At 40.0% G+C, this 16,893-nt stretch overlaps 1 protein-coding gene across 2 annotated transcripts in view; it reads left to right on the forward strand.

Annotated features, from left to right (window-relative positions):
- PARP8 (poly(ADP-ribose) polymerase family member 8) overlaps positions 1-16,673 on the forward strand; it is a 208,881-nt gene extending 192,208 nt beyond the window's left edge. For both annotated transcript variants that reach the window (XM_090038052.1, XM_090038051.1), the window contains 5 exons: positions 1,387-1,456; positions 6,224-6,300; positions 7,463-7,532; positions 9,148-9,232; positions 10,875-16,673. In XM_090038052.1, coding sequence (XP_089894178.1) covers positions 1,387-1,456; positions 6,224-6,300; positions 7,463-7,532; positions 9,148-9,232; positions 10,875-10,977 — 405 coding nt within the window. In that variant the 3' untranslated portion in view covers positions 10,978-16,673. The remainder of the gene's footprint in view (positions 1-1,386; positions 1,457-6,223; positions 6,301-7,462; positions 7,533-9,147; positions 9,233-10,874) is intronic.
- Positions 16,674-16,893: the final 220 nt, after the last annotated feature.

Raw genomic sequence — 16,893 nt, forward strand, 5'->3', positions numbered from 1 at the left:
GAGTATGTCATGTTGCATATTGAATGCAGGGCAAATGTGCAAGTGAGCATTTCAGACAGCAGTAGTGATGGAGACCTACATGGAGCAATTAGCTCCTTCCTTCCTCCATCCCTGGTACAAAGGTTCTACTGGTCCTTTAGAGACCATTAATGTGAAAACTTGGCAACATTGAACTTGGCATCTAACCTGCCATTGACTTCAACATAGCCATGATTTCACCCTTACGTTGTACACAGAAGAACCCATAGTGACGAAGAAGTGCCAGACACAGGGCTGCCCTTTCCCTCAAGAGATGTTGTTCAGTAGGGCTGTGCAAAGCTTCAGTCGCTGATTTGATTTGGCCCGATTCGGTGCCAAATCTCCAAATCCAAATGGAATCAGGAGACCCTTTCATCTCTCCAAATCAAACTGGAACCCTCTGAATCGATTCTGACAGATTTGGAAAGATCTGATGATTTGGACACAGACACAGCTTTATATGTTTTTTCTACATACCTCAAGGTACCAGGTGGCTCATGTATGCTGAGATGCTAGGGCAGATGGAGCATCCCGCAGGAGCATGGGGGGTCCCCAGCATGCTTGCCAGTGAACCGGGAAGTGGACCAGAAGTACTTCCAATCCACCCAGAGGGCACCCACGGTCCCCCTCCTCCCCCCCGTGGCTGATTCCTGAGCTAGGAGGGCATGGGGGGCCCCCCACTTGCTCAGCAGCAGACCCAGAAGTGGACCAGAAGTACTTCTGGATCACTTCCTGGTTTGCCGCCAAGCAAATGGGGGGTCCCCCTGCCGTTGTGGAATGCTCCGTCTGCCCCACCATCACAGTTTTCATGAGCCGCACCTGGTACTTCAAGATATGTAGAAAAAATATTTAAAGCTTTGTCTATGGCCGAATCACTGATTCTCTGAATCAGCATCAAATCTTCAGATTTGGATTTGGCTGAATCCAGTAAGAACAGTGATCTGAATCAATGAATCGAATCACTGTCCCCAGTTCAGGCTGAATCTGAATTGAATACAGCCTGTTTCGCACACCGCTATTGTTCAGTAATGTTCAATGAGCATTACTGAAGGCCCAGATCCACACTGGACTTAAGTGCCACAATGCAGAACATAGATACCCTTACTGAAGGTCTCTGTAGCAGAATCCATGTCCCTGAGTTAGATGCCTGAGGGTGCTAAATCTAACAGGGGATTTAATTTTTTGAATAACTTTTTGATGTTATTGAATGAATCCAAAACTCTTTAGGTTTGTAGGCTTTTTACACAGTAGCTGGGAAGAGTCAGGCTCATATAGTGGGATCAGATGGTATTGGATAATTGTCCTTGCAGTTTTCTTTTATAAAACTTAAAAAAAATAACATTAAACAATTCTTGCCCTTTTTTTCAGCTCCATGGTGCAATGTTTGGAATCGGGATCTACCTTAGTCCATTGTCAAGCATATCATTTGGTTACTCAGGTGATATTTATAAATCACTCTAGAGCTGGAGAGATGGAGGGGGATATTTTAATTTGCTGCTGCTTCTACCTGCTTCGTTTTTTAATCATTGTGATAACTTTGTCCCCTAAGCTCCATAGGTCAAGATTAAAAAAAAATGGTGCTTAAAAGTAGACTCTAAATTGCCCTTTGTGATCTTAAAAAACATATCCTGATTTTAAAACATGTCAAATGGTCAGAAAATTTCACAGAAATCAATGGAAGTTGCTGGGTGTTCGATAGTTTAAAAGTACATAGACTTGGAAGCCCAATTTGATATTCCTGTTTTTTAAAAGTGTGTAAATATATGATAAAAGTACACTGCTTGCATTTGTACACTGCTATGTATAGGCATATAGAACCTGATTTCACAAAACACTTTAAGTGTGTTTCCATTTCATTCATGAGGTCAATAGAATGCTTACATTTAAGTATATTGTAAAGTTCCCTGCTGCATCCGGCTCATATAGGGAATATAAGACAGACGCTACATTGTAGATGATATGAATTCCATAAGGTTGCAAAAATGGCATGACTTCCAAGTGGCAAATCCACAAATGAGTTAAGCAATTCACTCCAAAGCCTTTTCAGCAAGCCCCACATCAAAGTGTATATTAAGAAACTTTTGTACAGATTTTTAAAATATCCTAAAAATATGAAGCTGAGTTCCTAATATTTGCACATGCTCAAAATAGTTGGAACAACTTTGTATGTATAAATAGTTTTAAATTACTGCTAATTATAACTATAATATTAGTGGACTAGGATTAAATTAATATCATTGTGTAAAATATGGAGGCTCTGGATCATTTTCAGGAATGAAAAATTAAATTTTTCAAAATCATTTATATTGATTTGTATTTATAAGGATACCAAACTCTCACTTATCCTGAGATAGATCTCACAGTAAAAACTGGAAACCTTTTGGACACTCTGGTTCAGTTGTGTAAGCAATTTAAATGTTAATGTGTGGGTTTTTTGTGCTATATATCATAACATCTTGTTTTAGTTGCCTCTTATTCCCTAAAACCTAATGGGATAATACAAAAAGCACACAAAGTGGCCATGTTTACCCAAATATCTTCCATTTTGAAAGATTCTCCTAAGTTAAGAAAATTAAAATTATTGTTAGAATGTCATACGGATTTCAAAACTAGGGATGCACTGATAGAGATTTTGGGCCAATACAGATGGCCGATTTTTAAGGAGCCATATTGGCCGATACTGATCTGATTCAGATATGCAGCCAGGCAGCTCAAAGACCAGCGTTGGGCTGGTAAGTCTGGTGTGGAAAAAGTGGGGGGAGGGAAGGGGTTTGGGGTAGGAGATAGATCAAGGCACCTATGGTGAAGGAGGAAGTGGGGCAGGGGCAGGGGCAGCCACTGCTCAACCAGGGCAGGGCAGGATGCGAGACAGAGCCATGAGCAGCTCATCCACGAGGCAGGTGGGGAAGGTGGGGGTTGGCTCCTGACCTGCATGCACCCTGGGAGGGCATTGGGGGGCGGCACATGCCACCAGGTCTATATGGGGCGGTTTGGGATGCCACTATGGGCTGGGGTCAGCACTGGACTGGGTTGTGCTGCACTTGGGTCAGGTGGCGCCGGTGCTGGGAGCAGGGCTATGGGAAGCAGGGGGCTGCAGCCACCTGAAAATTCGCCATAGCCTGCCAACCCCCCCCCCTTCCAGTGCCACTGCCACCACCCACCCCAAGTGCAGTGCAGCCCAGCCCAGCCCCGCCCCCACCAGGAAGAGCCTGGCACAGCCCCCAGCCCACCCCACCCAAACCATGCACAGATCCAGGGGGGCACGCCCTCCTGGGGTGCATGCAGCAGTGGTAGCTGCCCTGCGCTCACCAGATGAGCCACTTGTGGCTCCATCCTGTGCCCACCTCAACCCGGCTGGACAACACCTGCCCCAGCCCCACTCCTTCCCTTACCCTGGGAGCCTCGATTTACCTTTCCCCCACACCAAACTTACAGCCAGATGCTGATCTCTGAGCTGCCGGGCTGCACATGCATGGGGCATTTATTCGCCGTATTATCAGCCACATCAGGAAAAAAAAAAGCATCTGATACTTTCAATTTTCCCTGTATTGGTACTGATCTGATAATGAGACTGATTTCATAGATTTCATAGACATTAAGGCTGGACCTTGGGAGATCATCGAGTCCAGCCCCCTGCCCAAAGGGCAGGAAGTCAGCTGGGGTCATAGGATCCCAGCAAGATAAGCATCCAATTTGCTCTTGAAGGTGTTCAATGTAGGTGCTTGAACCACCTCCGCTGGCAGACTGTTCCAGACCTTGGGGGCTCGGACAGTAAAGAAATTCTTCCTTATGTCCAGCCTGAAACGGTCTTGCAGGAGTTTGTGACCGTTCGACCTCGTCATCCCTTGGGGCGCTCTGGTGAACAGACGTTCCCCCAGATCCTGGTGGTCACCCCTGATAAATTTATAGGTGACCATCAGATCACCCCTGAGCCTCCGCTTTTCCAGGCTGAAGAGTCCCATGGCTCTCAGCCTGTCATCGTAAGATCTGTTTTCCTGACCTCTGATCATGCGCGTGGCTCTCCTCTGGACTCTCTCAAGCTTCTCCACATCCTTTTTGAATTGTGGAGCCCAAAACTGGACGCAGTACTCCAGCTGCAGCCTCACCAAGGCCGAGTACAATGACGTCCCGGGATTTGCTCGAGAAGCATCTATGGATGCACGCCAGCATTTTGGTCGCTTTACTAGCCGCAGCATCGCATTGCAGGCTCATGTTCATCTTGTGGTCAATGATGACCCCCAGGTCTCTTTCTTCTGTAGTGCTAACCAACGTAGCACTGCCGAGCCTATAAGGGTGCTGCAGGTTTTTCCTCCCAAGGTGGAGAACCTTGCATTTATCGGTGTTAAACACCATGAGATTCTCGTCTGCCCATTTGCTGAGCTTGTCCAGGTCAGCCTGGATCACCCGCCTATCTTCTGGCGTGGATGCTTTGCCCCAAAGTTTGGTGTCATCGGCGAACTTGGCCAGTCCACTCCTGACTCCAGTGTCCACATCGTTAATGAAGATGTATTAATGCACCTCTATTCAAAACTAAAGAATGTTTTTTAATGAGAAAACAAGGCAGGTCTTCGCATGTCTGTATTTCTTTTTTCATGCTTATACATCAAACAGTTCATTTGTATTTCAGAGCTCCTCCAAACTCACATCTTTCTATTTCTTATCTATTAGTAGTACACCAATAATAGCTGCTCTTGATTTCATTCCAGTTTGGCCTAGATCCCAGTATAAATCTGTGGGAATCTTTAAGTTGACTTCATTTGGGCCATGGGGCAGGCTCTTCAAGAAAATAAGAGCAAGCATAAATAATAGCTGATTATATATATTTCTGTATATAACTAGGAAGGAAAATGGACATCAGTAACTACATGATCTGTTCTCTTGGGTCTATAGTGCCCTATCCCCTTTTTTCTTGTACTGTCTCTCTACTTTCCCTCCTCATTTTCTCCTCTTCGAGGGTCTTGGCATGTGGTTCTGGTGTTACATGCATCGATTAATAATGTAAGCTCTTTATGACACAGACTTATCTTCCCACTTGCTTTCTAATGCTACGTATACCAGTACTTCTGTGAGACTAGGGCTAGAGCCTCAAACACTCATTAGACTGGAGAGTCAAACCTCCAACAAATTGCAACTCTCTGTTTGCAAATCTCATAGGGGTATAATATATTTTAAAACAAAGACTATGGGTTTATATAGGCACTGATGTGCAGCAGACGTAGAGTGTGTAAGCTGAAAGGAGCAGTGTAAGGAAGGTCTGAGATGCAAGATACAACCAAGGGCTTTAAAATATGCCTTGTTATATTGGCTGACAGATTCTTCTCTAAGATATTATCTCACACATAAAAATAACTAATTGAAAAAGAAAACCTTTAAATAGGAATAAAAAAATAAAAGAAAGACACAAGCCTATTTATTACTTATTATATTATTATAAAACAGCATGCAAAACAACAAATACAACTTAGTAAAATATTAAAGATGAAGGGTTCAATTAAAATCTCAAGTCAAGTTCTAATTGTTTTACTCATACTATGTAGGGCTTTAAACCACAAGTAGCCTGAGAACAATTAACCTGAAGCACTGCTAAAGTCCACCCCTGTTTATCATGCTCTTAAACTGAATTCTGTGGCACTAAATCTCACACTTAACTGATTTGGGACCTGCTTCATTGGCTATTCTCAAGGGCGGGGGGAGGCGGGTGGAGGAGGGAGTGTATAAATGCATGGCTCTTTGGACTAAATCAGTCTAGTAGTGAGGGAAGTAACACAGGCTGCCTATACATGTGGTCAGGGGTGAGGGGTGGAGCATTTTAATTAGAGCAGTTCCCAAAGAGCTGCTCTAATTAAAATGCCTCACGGTCACATGTAGTAAAAAGCCCTACGTGCTTAAAAATGGCCACAGGACATTTTATCCAAACCTCATTCGATGAGGTTTAGATTAAGCACCCTCACAGCAATTTTAAAGTGTGTGGGGACTTATACACATGATGGTGAGGCCATGCTGGAGTGTTCTAATTAGAACGTGGAGCAGACTCTATTAATTGAGTCTGCTCTGACACATTCTAACTGGAGCGTGTGTATAGGCAGACAAGTGTATAGGCAGACAAGTATTCCACACCAAAACCTATTTCCACTCTCCATATATAATGTACGCTGGTGAAGCTTTACACACCCCATTGTATCTGAAGTAATTTTGATGTCTTTAGGGATGAACAAGAAGCAGCAGAAAGTGTCAGCTAAGGATGAACCTGCTTCAAGCAGTAAAGGCAGTAATGCATCACAGGTACAGTAGCATATCATATATCTTGAAGACATACAGTATTATGATCAAGAGCTCAACATCTGTGAAGGAATTAATATTCCTTTTTGGAAGCCCATAGTCCTCTTCTATATCAGTAGTACTAGGGATACTGTTACAATCAAATATAACTCAACTGCTTTCAGGGACAACTTTTACTGATTACACTCTGTGCCAGTGCATTCCAGACAGAACTATGTGGAATGAAAATGGGAAAGAAAGGAAGATTGTCTGTTAAATTTAACATCACCTCTACCAAACCTCTGAACTCCTTACTAAACTAATGGCCATCAGGGCTTTAGAATGGATGATGCTGTAAAATGAGTTGATGTCTATTGTATTCCATCACTGATTTTCTTTATGTTAAATAGTTTCTAAATATTCAGCCAGTAAACTTGCTAAATCAAAGGCAAGATCATTTCAAGTAATTATACAGCTACACTGGATTGAGAGATAATAAAATCTATAGGAGGAAATTCTATAGCTGCCCATATGCAAATGCGTACAGAGCCTTTCCACAGTACTTTGTGCAGCTGATTCAAAAGGATTTTGTATCCCCTGTAGTTACAAATCTTCCTCTGTATTCTGTCACAAGCAGAGAGAATGAGATGGGCAGTAAAGCAGCAGTAGCAGGTGTGCACCAACTCACATGCTACAGTACTTTTGTACTATATCCTGTATCCTACTGCTGTATGGTAGCAAAAAAATCTATCCCAACCCATACCACTTGAGGAGAGCAGTTATACAGAAGGCTCAGATACTCTTAAAGCCCATGAATTAAATAATAGAACCTGTGCCCCTGTATTTGTCTGTCAGCCACAGGTGAAAACTCCATACATTAGGAATTTGAGCAGTGGAACATTTGTCCATTTTACTCTATTTATTGGTCTTTTTATTGGTAATAAGGTGATTCTCCTAAAAACACTATGCAGTCCTTCAATTAGTAATGAATTGGAACCATTCTCATTGGACAAGATGTTTAAATCACTACTTAACATTTTAAGTTCCTAAAATAAATGTTTTTAGCGAGACTGTGACCATTTTGTCAGTGACTGAATGAACTATTGAAGGAAACATTGCTTTTTGTTGCATTTGTTAGTTTTGCCTAACTGCTCTTACTGATTTTTTAAATCTTTTTACATCTCAGTCACAGAAGAAAGGACAGCAATCTCAATTTTTGCAAAGCCGTAACTTAAAATGCATAGCCTTATGTGAAGGTAAGGTGAAAATCTTTTCAAATACATTTTTTTTCTGGACACTGTATCTATCTGAACTAGTTAAAATGCAAGTTAATACAAGCTTAAATTGAAGTGTTTTTTTTATAAAAGTATGTTATCAGGCATGCAAATACCTACTTAATTTCTAGCCTTTAAGTCTCAGTGCATTCCACTGACCATTCGCCCAAAAATATTGGTTCCCAGAGCCGGTGCTGTGGACACAATGATTGGTTATCCTCCGCTCAGTCTCCTAATTTCTAACAAATTAGCTGTCTTGGTAGGGTGCTTTCCTTTACCACAGAGGCAGTCTAGAAATCTGTGAAAAAGCATTAAACATCAAACAATCAGAACAGAGAACTATCTAGTTTGAATTCCCAACCTACCTCTCACTACTCAGACAAATAAACACTTTTTCTGGTAAATAGTAGGGGTGTGTGAAGTGGGCCGTATTTGATTCGGATTTGGATTCAGCCCGAATCAGGGACAGTATTTCGATTCATTGATTTGGATCGCTGTCCCTGATACAATTCAGCCGAATCCAAATCTGAGGATTCGATGCTGATTTGGAGACCCAGTGATTCAGACATAGACACAGCTTCAGATGTTTTTTCTACATACCTCGAGGTACCAATGTGGCTAGTGAATGCTGCAATGCTGGGGCAGATGGAGTGTCCCACAGGAGTGCGGGGGGGGCGGACCTCTATGTTTCTTGGTGGCAAACCCGGAAGTAGCCGGAAGTACTGCCCAGTGATCGGCCGTGGGGGGACCCCAGGTACCCCCCCAGACCCAGGAGGCACCAGTTGCCAAGCCAGGGGGTCCCAGGGGGCCCCCCAGCATGCTCCCCAGTGGACCCAGAAGTGGACTAGAAGTGCTTCTGGGCCACTTCCCAGTCTGCTGCCAGGTGCACTGGGGACCTGCCCCAGCATCACAGCATTCACCAGCCACCTGGTACTTAGAAGTATGTAGAAAAAACATTTAAAGCTGTGCCAATCTCTGAATCTTTCCAAATCTCTCCAAATTGATTTGGAGGGTTCCAATTCAATTTGGAGAGATTAGGGACCCAATAAATGGTCCCGTGATTCAATTTGGATTTGGAGATTTGGCCACTGAGTCGGGCCGAATCTCTGCCGAATCAAACCAGGGACTGAAGCTTCAAACAGCCCTAGTGAACAGTACCCACTAGCTCCTGTTTGTTCTCTTCATGAGTTAAAACCCACTCTGTTTGCCTGATCTGTATACTTACTGTATTTTTAAAAATATTTAGTCCTTATGAAATACCTCACAAAATACATGTTTTTGGAAGGCAAATAAATACTCATGATGAATTTGAGCTGTACAGATAATTGATTTTTAGGTTCATTGGATAAACTGAAAAATAATATTAAAAAAATTATGTCGGATCTAAAATGAAAATAGTTGTATTTTGCTGGCAATACAGAAAATTGAAATAATCCTATGATAAGCTAACTAATCAGTTTCTACACCATGAAGCAGATATGTAGTGAAAAACTGGACATTCCCACAATGCTATTCAAAATATGTCAACAATAAGCAAATATATTTAGTGCTAGTTCCTATGCATATTTTCTTCACTCCACAAATTTTCTCCTTACAGTGATAACCTCACCTGATCTGCACAAACATGGGGAGATATGGGTAGTTCCCAATACTGATCATGTGTGTACAAGGTTTTTCTTTGTGTAAGTATAAAGTGTCTCCTTAGCTTTAAACTTCTGCTTGTATGTTGACTAGAATTTTTGCAAGTGTTCTCCTGACTACCTTTAAAAGATTTGCTTGTGTGTGTATGCTAAATTATTAACCATTTGTTACAAAAAATACAGTGAATGAAGAGCTCTTCACTGTTCCCACTCCATAGCAATAGGTCACACTATTATAGGCCTATACTGATAACTTAGAAAAATGAAAATGCAGTGCTACCAGAACATATTCTAGAAAAGCCAAGAGAAGTAAAAGTTTTCAAGAAAAACAAATCCATTCTATCACACAGATGTTTCCCTTTATCATTTTTGATTCTATAACAGTACACTCTATATTGACATAAAGTACAGTCCAGTTTGATCTTCGAGGAGGCTGAATGGGACTCTAGAAATCTAAATGGATTTTAAGAACCAAAGGCAGGAAAAGCAATCCACTTTGACCTGGTCCCACTAATCAGAAATCATCCTAAACACCTGCCTTACACAGTGCTTACAGTTTAGATCTTAGTGATCCCCAGGCACTTTTTTTTGTTTTCTAGGCCACATTAAACCCCTTTGCAATCCAGTTTGGTCTTGGGAAGGTGCATGATTCCTCAGAAAAACACAGCCTGCTAGATCAGCTGTCTAAAACAAATTGCAATCCAGTCACTAATGGCAAGGACTGGGATCCAGAACTCTTTCCACCCAGTCCAGCCAAAAACCTAATAATTAGCACACGCTCCCGGGAAATGAAAGACATGAGTTCATTTCCATCAGGGTAAGGAGGACCTAAAGCTGAGGCTTCCCATTTTTTAGCAAATACCCTATCCACTAGACAGTTGGAAAAAAGAGTCAGACATCAAGTGGACTGAACAAAAGTGCAGAGTTCAACATATGCTCTGGAAAGTGGGCAGGAATTCAGACACACCCTTGTGTTTTCATGTAGGTGATGCCACAGTTTCTGAATCAGCTTTTGGAGCTGCCTGTCTCTTGCCGTTCTCTGCATAGAACATTCAGGCTTTTAAACTCAGCCAGCTTCACCAGTGTTAGCTACTAGAGCAGACAAGGTCAATCATATTTTGAACCAGGATCTTTCACTCTGATTCTAAGCAGGAGAAAGCTGCACCAGTTTATCTGGTCAACACAGAAGGTTTTGCACAAGTACAACTGCATTAAATGGCTGACTACCGATGTCTGGAAGGGGGCAAATCTTCACTTTAGATAGTGCTCAGTTAGTGAAGATGAAAACTCCAGGAGCTTGTGTATGTTTTGATAACACTGCATTCCAGAGGGATTTCAGGTACAGCTGACAGTACCAAAGAATACTGTCCTCTTACTGTGGGGATGAGCTGCCAACAGGCTACACAGAGCCCAGGGGACAAGCAGTAGTATCAGAGCCCCTGTCACGTCTTTGTGTACTGTAGTATTGATGGGAACTACAGGGCTTTTCTATACAGGGCAAATCCTGTCACCAAGCAAAATCCACACTCCAAAGTTCTCACTGTCCACATAACCTTTATTGCTGAGTGTTTCAGTAAGAGGAGTGTTATAAAATCATATAATCATTATTATCTTTCATTAAATAAAACTATGAGCACTTTCAGGTGGATTAGTAAATGCTCATTTTGTTTCTGTGCTTTTTTAGTTATGAAGATGGTCAAGTGGGTGATACAAGTATAAATACGCAAGAGCCAAGCATTCATAAAGAGATCCTTCGAGTCATTGGTAATCAAACTGCGACTGGTTGAAAGGATCACTTTTATTTAATTGATGTGATTTGGAAGCCTTCCTCAGTCTCAAAGCTGGATTTTGAACTGAAGAAGAAGACATGAAAACTAATTTATTATTCATATTCTAAACAAATTAACCCTTTGAATACTTACTGTTTTCTTACTTAGTATTTCTTATCTCATTGAAATACCTAAAATGGTACAAGTTAGCAACTGTAGGGGTACAAAGTCTATTAATATACTACAACTAATAGCAATTAAACAGACATTTGGGTTGCTCACAATAAACAGAATTTAAAAAGGAGTTTTGTGCTGATATTTTTATATTAAACTCTTGAATTGGACCATTTTAGTACTGTATACTGGTAATTTACATTTAAAATGACTGAATTAAAGGAAGAAGATTTTATAGCTGCATTATACAGGATACTTTGCAATAAGTAAAATATTCACATATTTTAACACACAATAAAAATGGTTGTCTGGAACATGTCAAGGAAGGTGATTACCTAAAATATCATTGATTCATTTTACTGTATACAAATGTAGCTAGGATTTAGAGTAAAAAAGTTAAAAGAAGAAAAAATGTATGCTGTATTCAAGTTATTACCAAGAGAAAAATAATTATTTGATGGCATATAACTTGTTGACTTTATTCTCTCACTACAAACTATACCATCCAGTAAACAGTTGGGTTACATTTTTTTTAAAAAAAAGATACAAGCCAAGCAAACCGAACAGAATTTCAGGGGCTGATAATTTGTTGTTAGGATGTTGGCATCCCAGATTTTACAGTTGCCTATGAGCCCTGTTCAGCAATGCACTTGTGTTTTATTCTTGATTTTAACTGGACTGCACTTGTGGTTAAAGTGAGCAACTCTAAAGTCCCTTGCTGAAGGGGGTTATATGTTTGCCAGATTAGTAAGAAATAACAAATATTACAAACTGTCAGAATTACTGATGAGTTTTTTGATGGAAGTATTGTTAATTCATCAAATAAACAAATCACTGTTGTTTAAAATGAGATATTATAGCTATTTAAAATAACATGGCTACCATATTGTGAGCATGATGGTAGCAAGCCTAGGGACCAATCCTGCAAGGTGCCAAGTATTTATTGGGAGGTGCTCATTGCCCTCAGTTCTTACCGAAGTCATCTCTCAGAATAATGCCCTTACTTGTTACCAGCATTTTCTGACTGTACACCACCACTTTTGGCCAAAATCAGAAAGGGAAAGTTATAGAAACAAAAACTGAGACCTCCAACAGTGGCCATTATTGCCACTGGTATGATCATGATCTGAAAGACCCTAATAACAACAACATAGTGTTTTGTTTGTGTTTGGTTTTGTATTTCTTTAAAGAGGCCTAAGCTTTGCATAATACTGTGCAGAGATTTTAGGATTGGGAAATTCCTTCTTGAAGAACATTGACACTTTCTGTATTCCAAGCTAAGCCTAGTCCTATTTCGTTTAACACAAAAGAAACCTTACCCAGAATAAAGTTGAAGTTCTCTAGAATAAAGGTGGCCTCTGTGGCATAGGGCCATCTGTGGTGATGCTGTAGAATTGCAGTGTGGTTCCACCTCTTGCATCAAAGATGATTTCTGCAATTAATCTACATGCAGCAGTTAGGTAGTGTGGGTTGTGTGACTAAATAAAATCAAGCAAACTTAGAACTGAGAGCTGGAAATCTTGCCTGACCATCCCTACTTAGTTTGCCCATGTGTATACATACACACAAAATGGTTTATACGTTTACATATGTATCTTTGGCTAAAGAGCAATTGTGTGATGTTATCATAGTACATGTAATGAAATACTTAAATCCTGAGGGGAACTGAGTGGCTTCAGTGGCTAAGTGGAATAATGGGCCAAATACAGGATGTGGCATTCTTCTTTCTTTTCCCCAGCTGCAGCCGGTCTAAAGGAACCACGGAGCTTTTCTGTTTCTTTTTTCCCACTTCTGTGCTGTTCCTCAGCAAGGAAGTATAAAAGCCTCACAGACAGTGTGTGGTCATGGATTATCAGTCCTAACCCCGTGGGTTTTTCCTTTTAATGTTCTCTTTTTCAAAATTACTTCAACGTGAAGTAGTTTGCTGGGGTTGAACTTGTTTATACCAGTCTTAGGGTTTTAAAAGCCACTTGGGCATCCAAACAAACTGGGAAAAACCAGAGGGCCTGATCCGGCGAAGTTGTGAATGAGGTTGAGTGCTGTGAGCACACCTCAGAATCAAGCCCTGGCAGCACGCTATTTCTCTTCCTTCCTTCCCTTCTCTCTTCAATACACCGATTTCTGAAGAAAATGTAGTTAATTACCTCTGGGAAAGCCAGTGACTTCTGAAGGTCATATGACCAAAGCCTGCAAAGAGCTCAGCTGAATTCCCCCTGAAATTAGTGGGAGTTGAGGGCATTCAAAATCTTACAGGATCAGGCCCCGGGCAGGCACCATGACGGGAAAACTCTGTGTTATTAACAGTGGGAGAATTACACTGCAGCTCTTTTTGAAATACAATGCATTTATTTTTCTCCACCAAATTACTGCCAGGAAAATATTTTTAAGTGTTACAGTATCTACACATGAACAAGAAGCTGCTGTTACTTCCTGTAAAGAGAAAGCTGGTGCTTTTAGTTTTAAAATGGCAAGGAGATTTCTTCTGGAGGCCATGTACCAGAAGTAAATAGCTGAGCTTTTGTAAAGCAGACTGGCACAGAGATGGCATAGAGCAGAATGTCTCTTACCAGGGTAATGCCTGAGGGAGAGAAGCCAGTAGAAAGACCACGTCTCTGGGAGTCCTTCTGTGAGATTTCTCCCTGATTGTTTTATTTAGAGGGAAGAGGTTTCCCAACCTCAAACCCTGCAGATCCCTGTGGTCACTAAAAAAAAAAAAGGCTTTGTATGAAAATCTCCTATGTTGTCCCTGGATTCCCAATACTCCTTGCTACATGGCATCACAGCTCTGCTGCTAGCACACTTATTGGTCACACCTCTCCCTTTGAACTCCCCTTAAAGAAGTATGCCTGGCATAGGTTGAATTCCACATGAAGGGGAATGTAGCTCCAAACTCTATCATCTTTCCTAGCAAATCTCCATAATACCAGGTGATGCCACACCACATGGACCTACCCATCCAGTGCACCCATGCTTAGGTAGAACTCAGTCCTATGGAGAAGTCAGAATTGGGATAGGAAACTGCTATCTACCTTCTCTGTGATGCATCCCCAGGTTAGAAACCCAAAAATATGAGCATATTCAATGAAAAAAAAACCAAAGGAAAGAAAAGAAACATGTTGCACAACAATAATAATCTGTCCACCAATGGCTCCAGTTGTCGGTATCAAGTGTTAACACTCAAAAAGGAAAAAAAGATTCTTTTGAAGACCTTCATAAATTCAGTCAGATACTTAGCCTTCAAGAGATTAAGCAATGTGAGCCATTCCTTCAAGTTTAAACTAATATAGTTCCACTTTCTTCAATAAAGCTATGTTATTTTACATCATACAAGATTCTGGCTCAGCGTCTCTTACCCTACTGGCCAGTTTGTATAATACTCTGCTTCTGAATGTTTTATGGGAACATAGTCAATAATGCCAGAATTTTTATATTTGTACTTTTTTTCTTAAAAAGAACTGTTTACTGATGCTGTATAATTTTAATGTTAGAGCTGTGGGTACTAAAAGTGAATCCAATGAACAATGCTAAGATTATGGTTTCTTTAATTGTTACAAAGATGTGGCAGTTTCCTAAAGAAGGTCTTCTGCTTGGATGAAATGTAATATATTTGTAAAAACAAACTTTTTTAGCTGCTGAAATAATTAGCTAGTTTTCAGGGTTATCACTAAGTACAAAATGGAGGGAAGATAGATATCTAATATGGTTCTCTATTCAAAACAACAAATATGTTATTAGTCAAGTAGTATATACATTTGAATGTAGGTTTTCTTAACTCTAAAAAAAGCAATTCCAGTTCAGAAAAGAACATTTGTAATGCAGGTTTGACAAGAAAATAAATATACACAAGTAAAAGTTCTTTGATAATCTTAGCATTTTCAAACAAGTGGATTTTGGGTCCAGTCCTATGATGTGCTGAACACCCCATTCAGCGCCTCTTAGGAGTAGGCCCTTGAAAAAATATGTGTGTTGTTTTATGTACTACTTATTCTTTGCTATCATGGTAAGTTTTAAAAGAGATTCTGAAGCAAAGGCCCATTGCAAGTGAGACCATATTGTAGACTTTTATGTATATTTTAATCAGAATATTTGGGTGGATTTTAGCAGGACTGAATTTTTGTTTTATTATTCAGTGATACAATGAAGCAAGCAGCAGTTTTGGTTGTTAAGAAGATAAATGAGTGGGGTATACAGTCAAGATCACTGTCAAAATACCTGGGCATCTTTCTGGGTTATTTAAGACTTTGTCATGCCCTGAAGTGTTGACCCATTAGAACTGCCTTTTCCTGACTGAAGAATACATATGCTTCAATCAGCTACCATAGTTATGGGTATGGCATACATCAGTGATGGGAGCACTGACTGGAACAAACTAGGTTTCAGGTTGTCTCTTTGGGCATTTAGAATCCTACGGGCACTTTATTTGCAGAATTGAGGTGTTGATTTGATGCCCTGCTGAATTTCTTTGTTACAAACACTACCTCAAGATGAAAGGCAAACCTGTTGATTAAACGAAACAAGAAGCTCTCCTATTTCAAGAGCAGTTAAATATAACATGTAGGACTAAAGAAAATCTCCAGTTTTGTCTGCCATGTCTATAACTAGACTTCACTTTGTCCTTTATAGTGTCATTGATCATAGTGGAAACTTGTGCTTCAGATAGTGATGATAAAAATAATGTAGAGTTTTACATATGAAGGTTTTGTTTGACTGGTTGAATTTTGCAGTTTGACTTTGAAGACTTTAGGTTTGAAGATGATTGGCTCATTTTGTCCTATGCTGGATACCTGTTCTTTATGTTCATTAGCTGGAGTAACAGCCACTGAGAAGACCAAACAATATAATGTGTAGAGCTAATGTTTTAGTGAGGCAAAGGTAATACAGAAATCTTTTGACACCTTGTTCCTGCTAAATTTTAGTCTGCCTGTGGGCAGCACTGGTGTATATTACTACCCGTTAAACTTTGCATTGGGATTTTGTATACAGTATGATATATTAAGTATAAGTTTTTTGTAGGACAAAAAAAATGTCAAGTAGTTTTTAGACAAAACATCTAGCGTGTGAAAAATGTTGAAGAATAGATTACATTAAACATATACCAGCAAGTCAGTAAAAAATAGAGTCCTTATACACATTCAGCTTAATTTACTGTTCTAAAAGGATTTTTTTTAATTTACCCAACACTTACTGTACCTTTGAATTTAAAAAATGCAGCCACTCCTTTATGTAAACATTAAAATATGCCTATATTTCTTCTTGTTAAATATACAGCATTTTCCCCAATAAATTTCTTGAATTTTGTGCACAAAATAGTATTGCAGCCTGCTATTTAGCCTATGGTGCCTTAGAGTTATTACAAATATTTAACAATATGTACATAATGTAAATACTGCCAAAAGATCACTAAGGCCAAATATTTTCTCTATTCACTTTTTACTGCACTTGCTTTCTATTGCTATTTAAGCCTCTTTTATCCAGCTTTGTAACAGTTATAACACTGTAGCCAATGTAAATGTTTACTTTCAATAAATCTGAATTTGTTCAACAAGTACTGTGCATCTGGGCACTATTTTGAGAACTCTTATTATCGGTTGAACATTCTCCTACTTATTGAAGTCTAGTGCTGTTTCTGGATTTTTAATGTTCTCAGCAACACCTAAAGTTAGGCCATGTTTTTTATATTGATGAGGAAGAAAATTTCTCCACTGCAGCCTTTTTTAAAAATACCAGAAATAAACTGTAAAAAAATTTTAATAATACCTA

This window comes from Crocodylus siamensis, chromosome 3, assembly GCF_052110815.1.
Source record: "Crocodylus siamensis isolate JL-2025a chromosome 3, ASM5211081v1, whole genome shotgun sequence".
In the NCBI taxonomy this organism is placed as follows: Eukaryota; Metazoa; Chordata; order Crocodylia; family Crocodylidae; genus Crocodylus; species Crocodylus siamensis.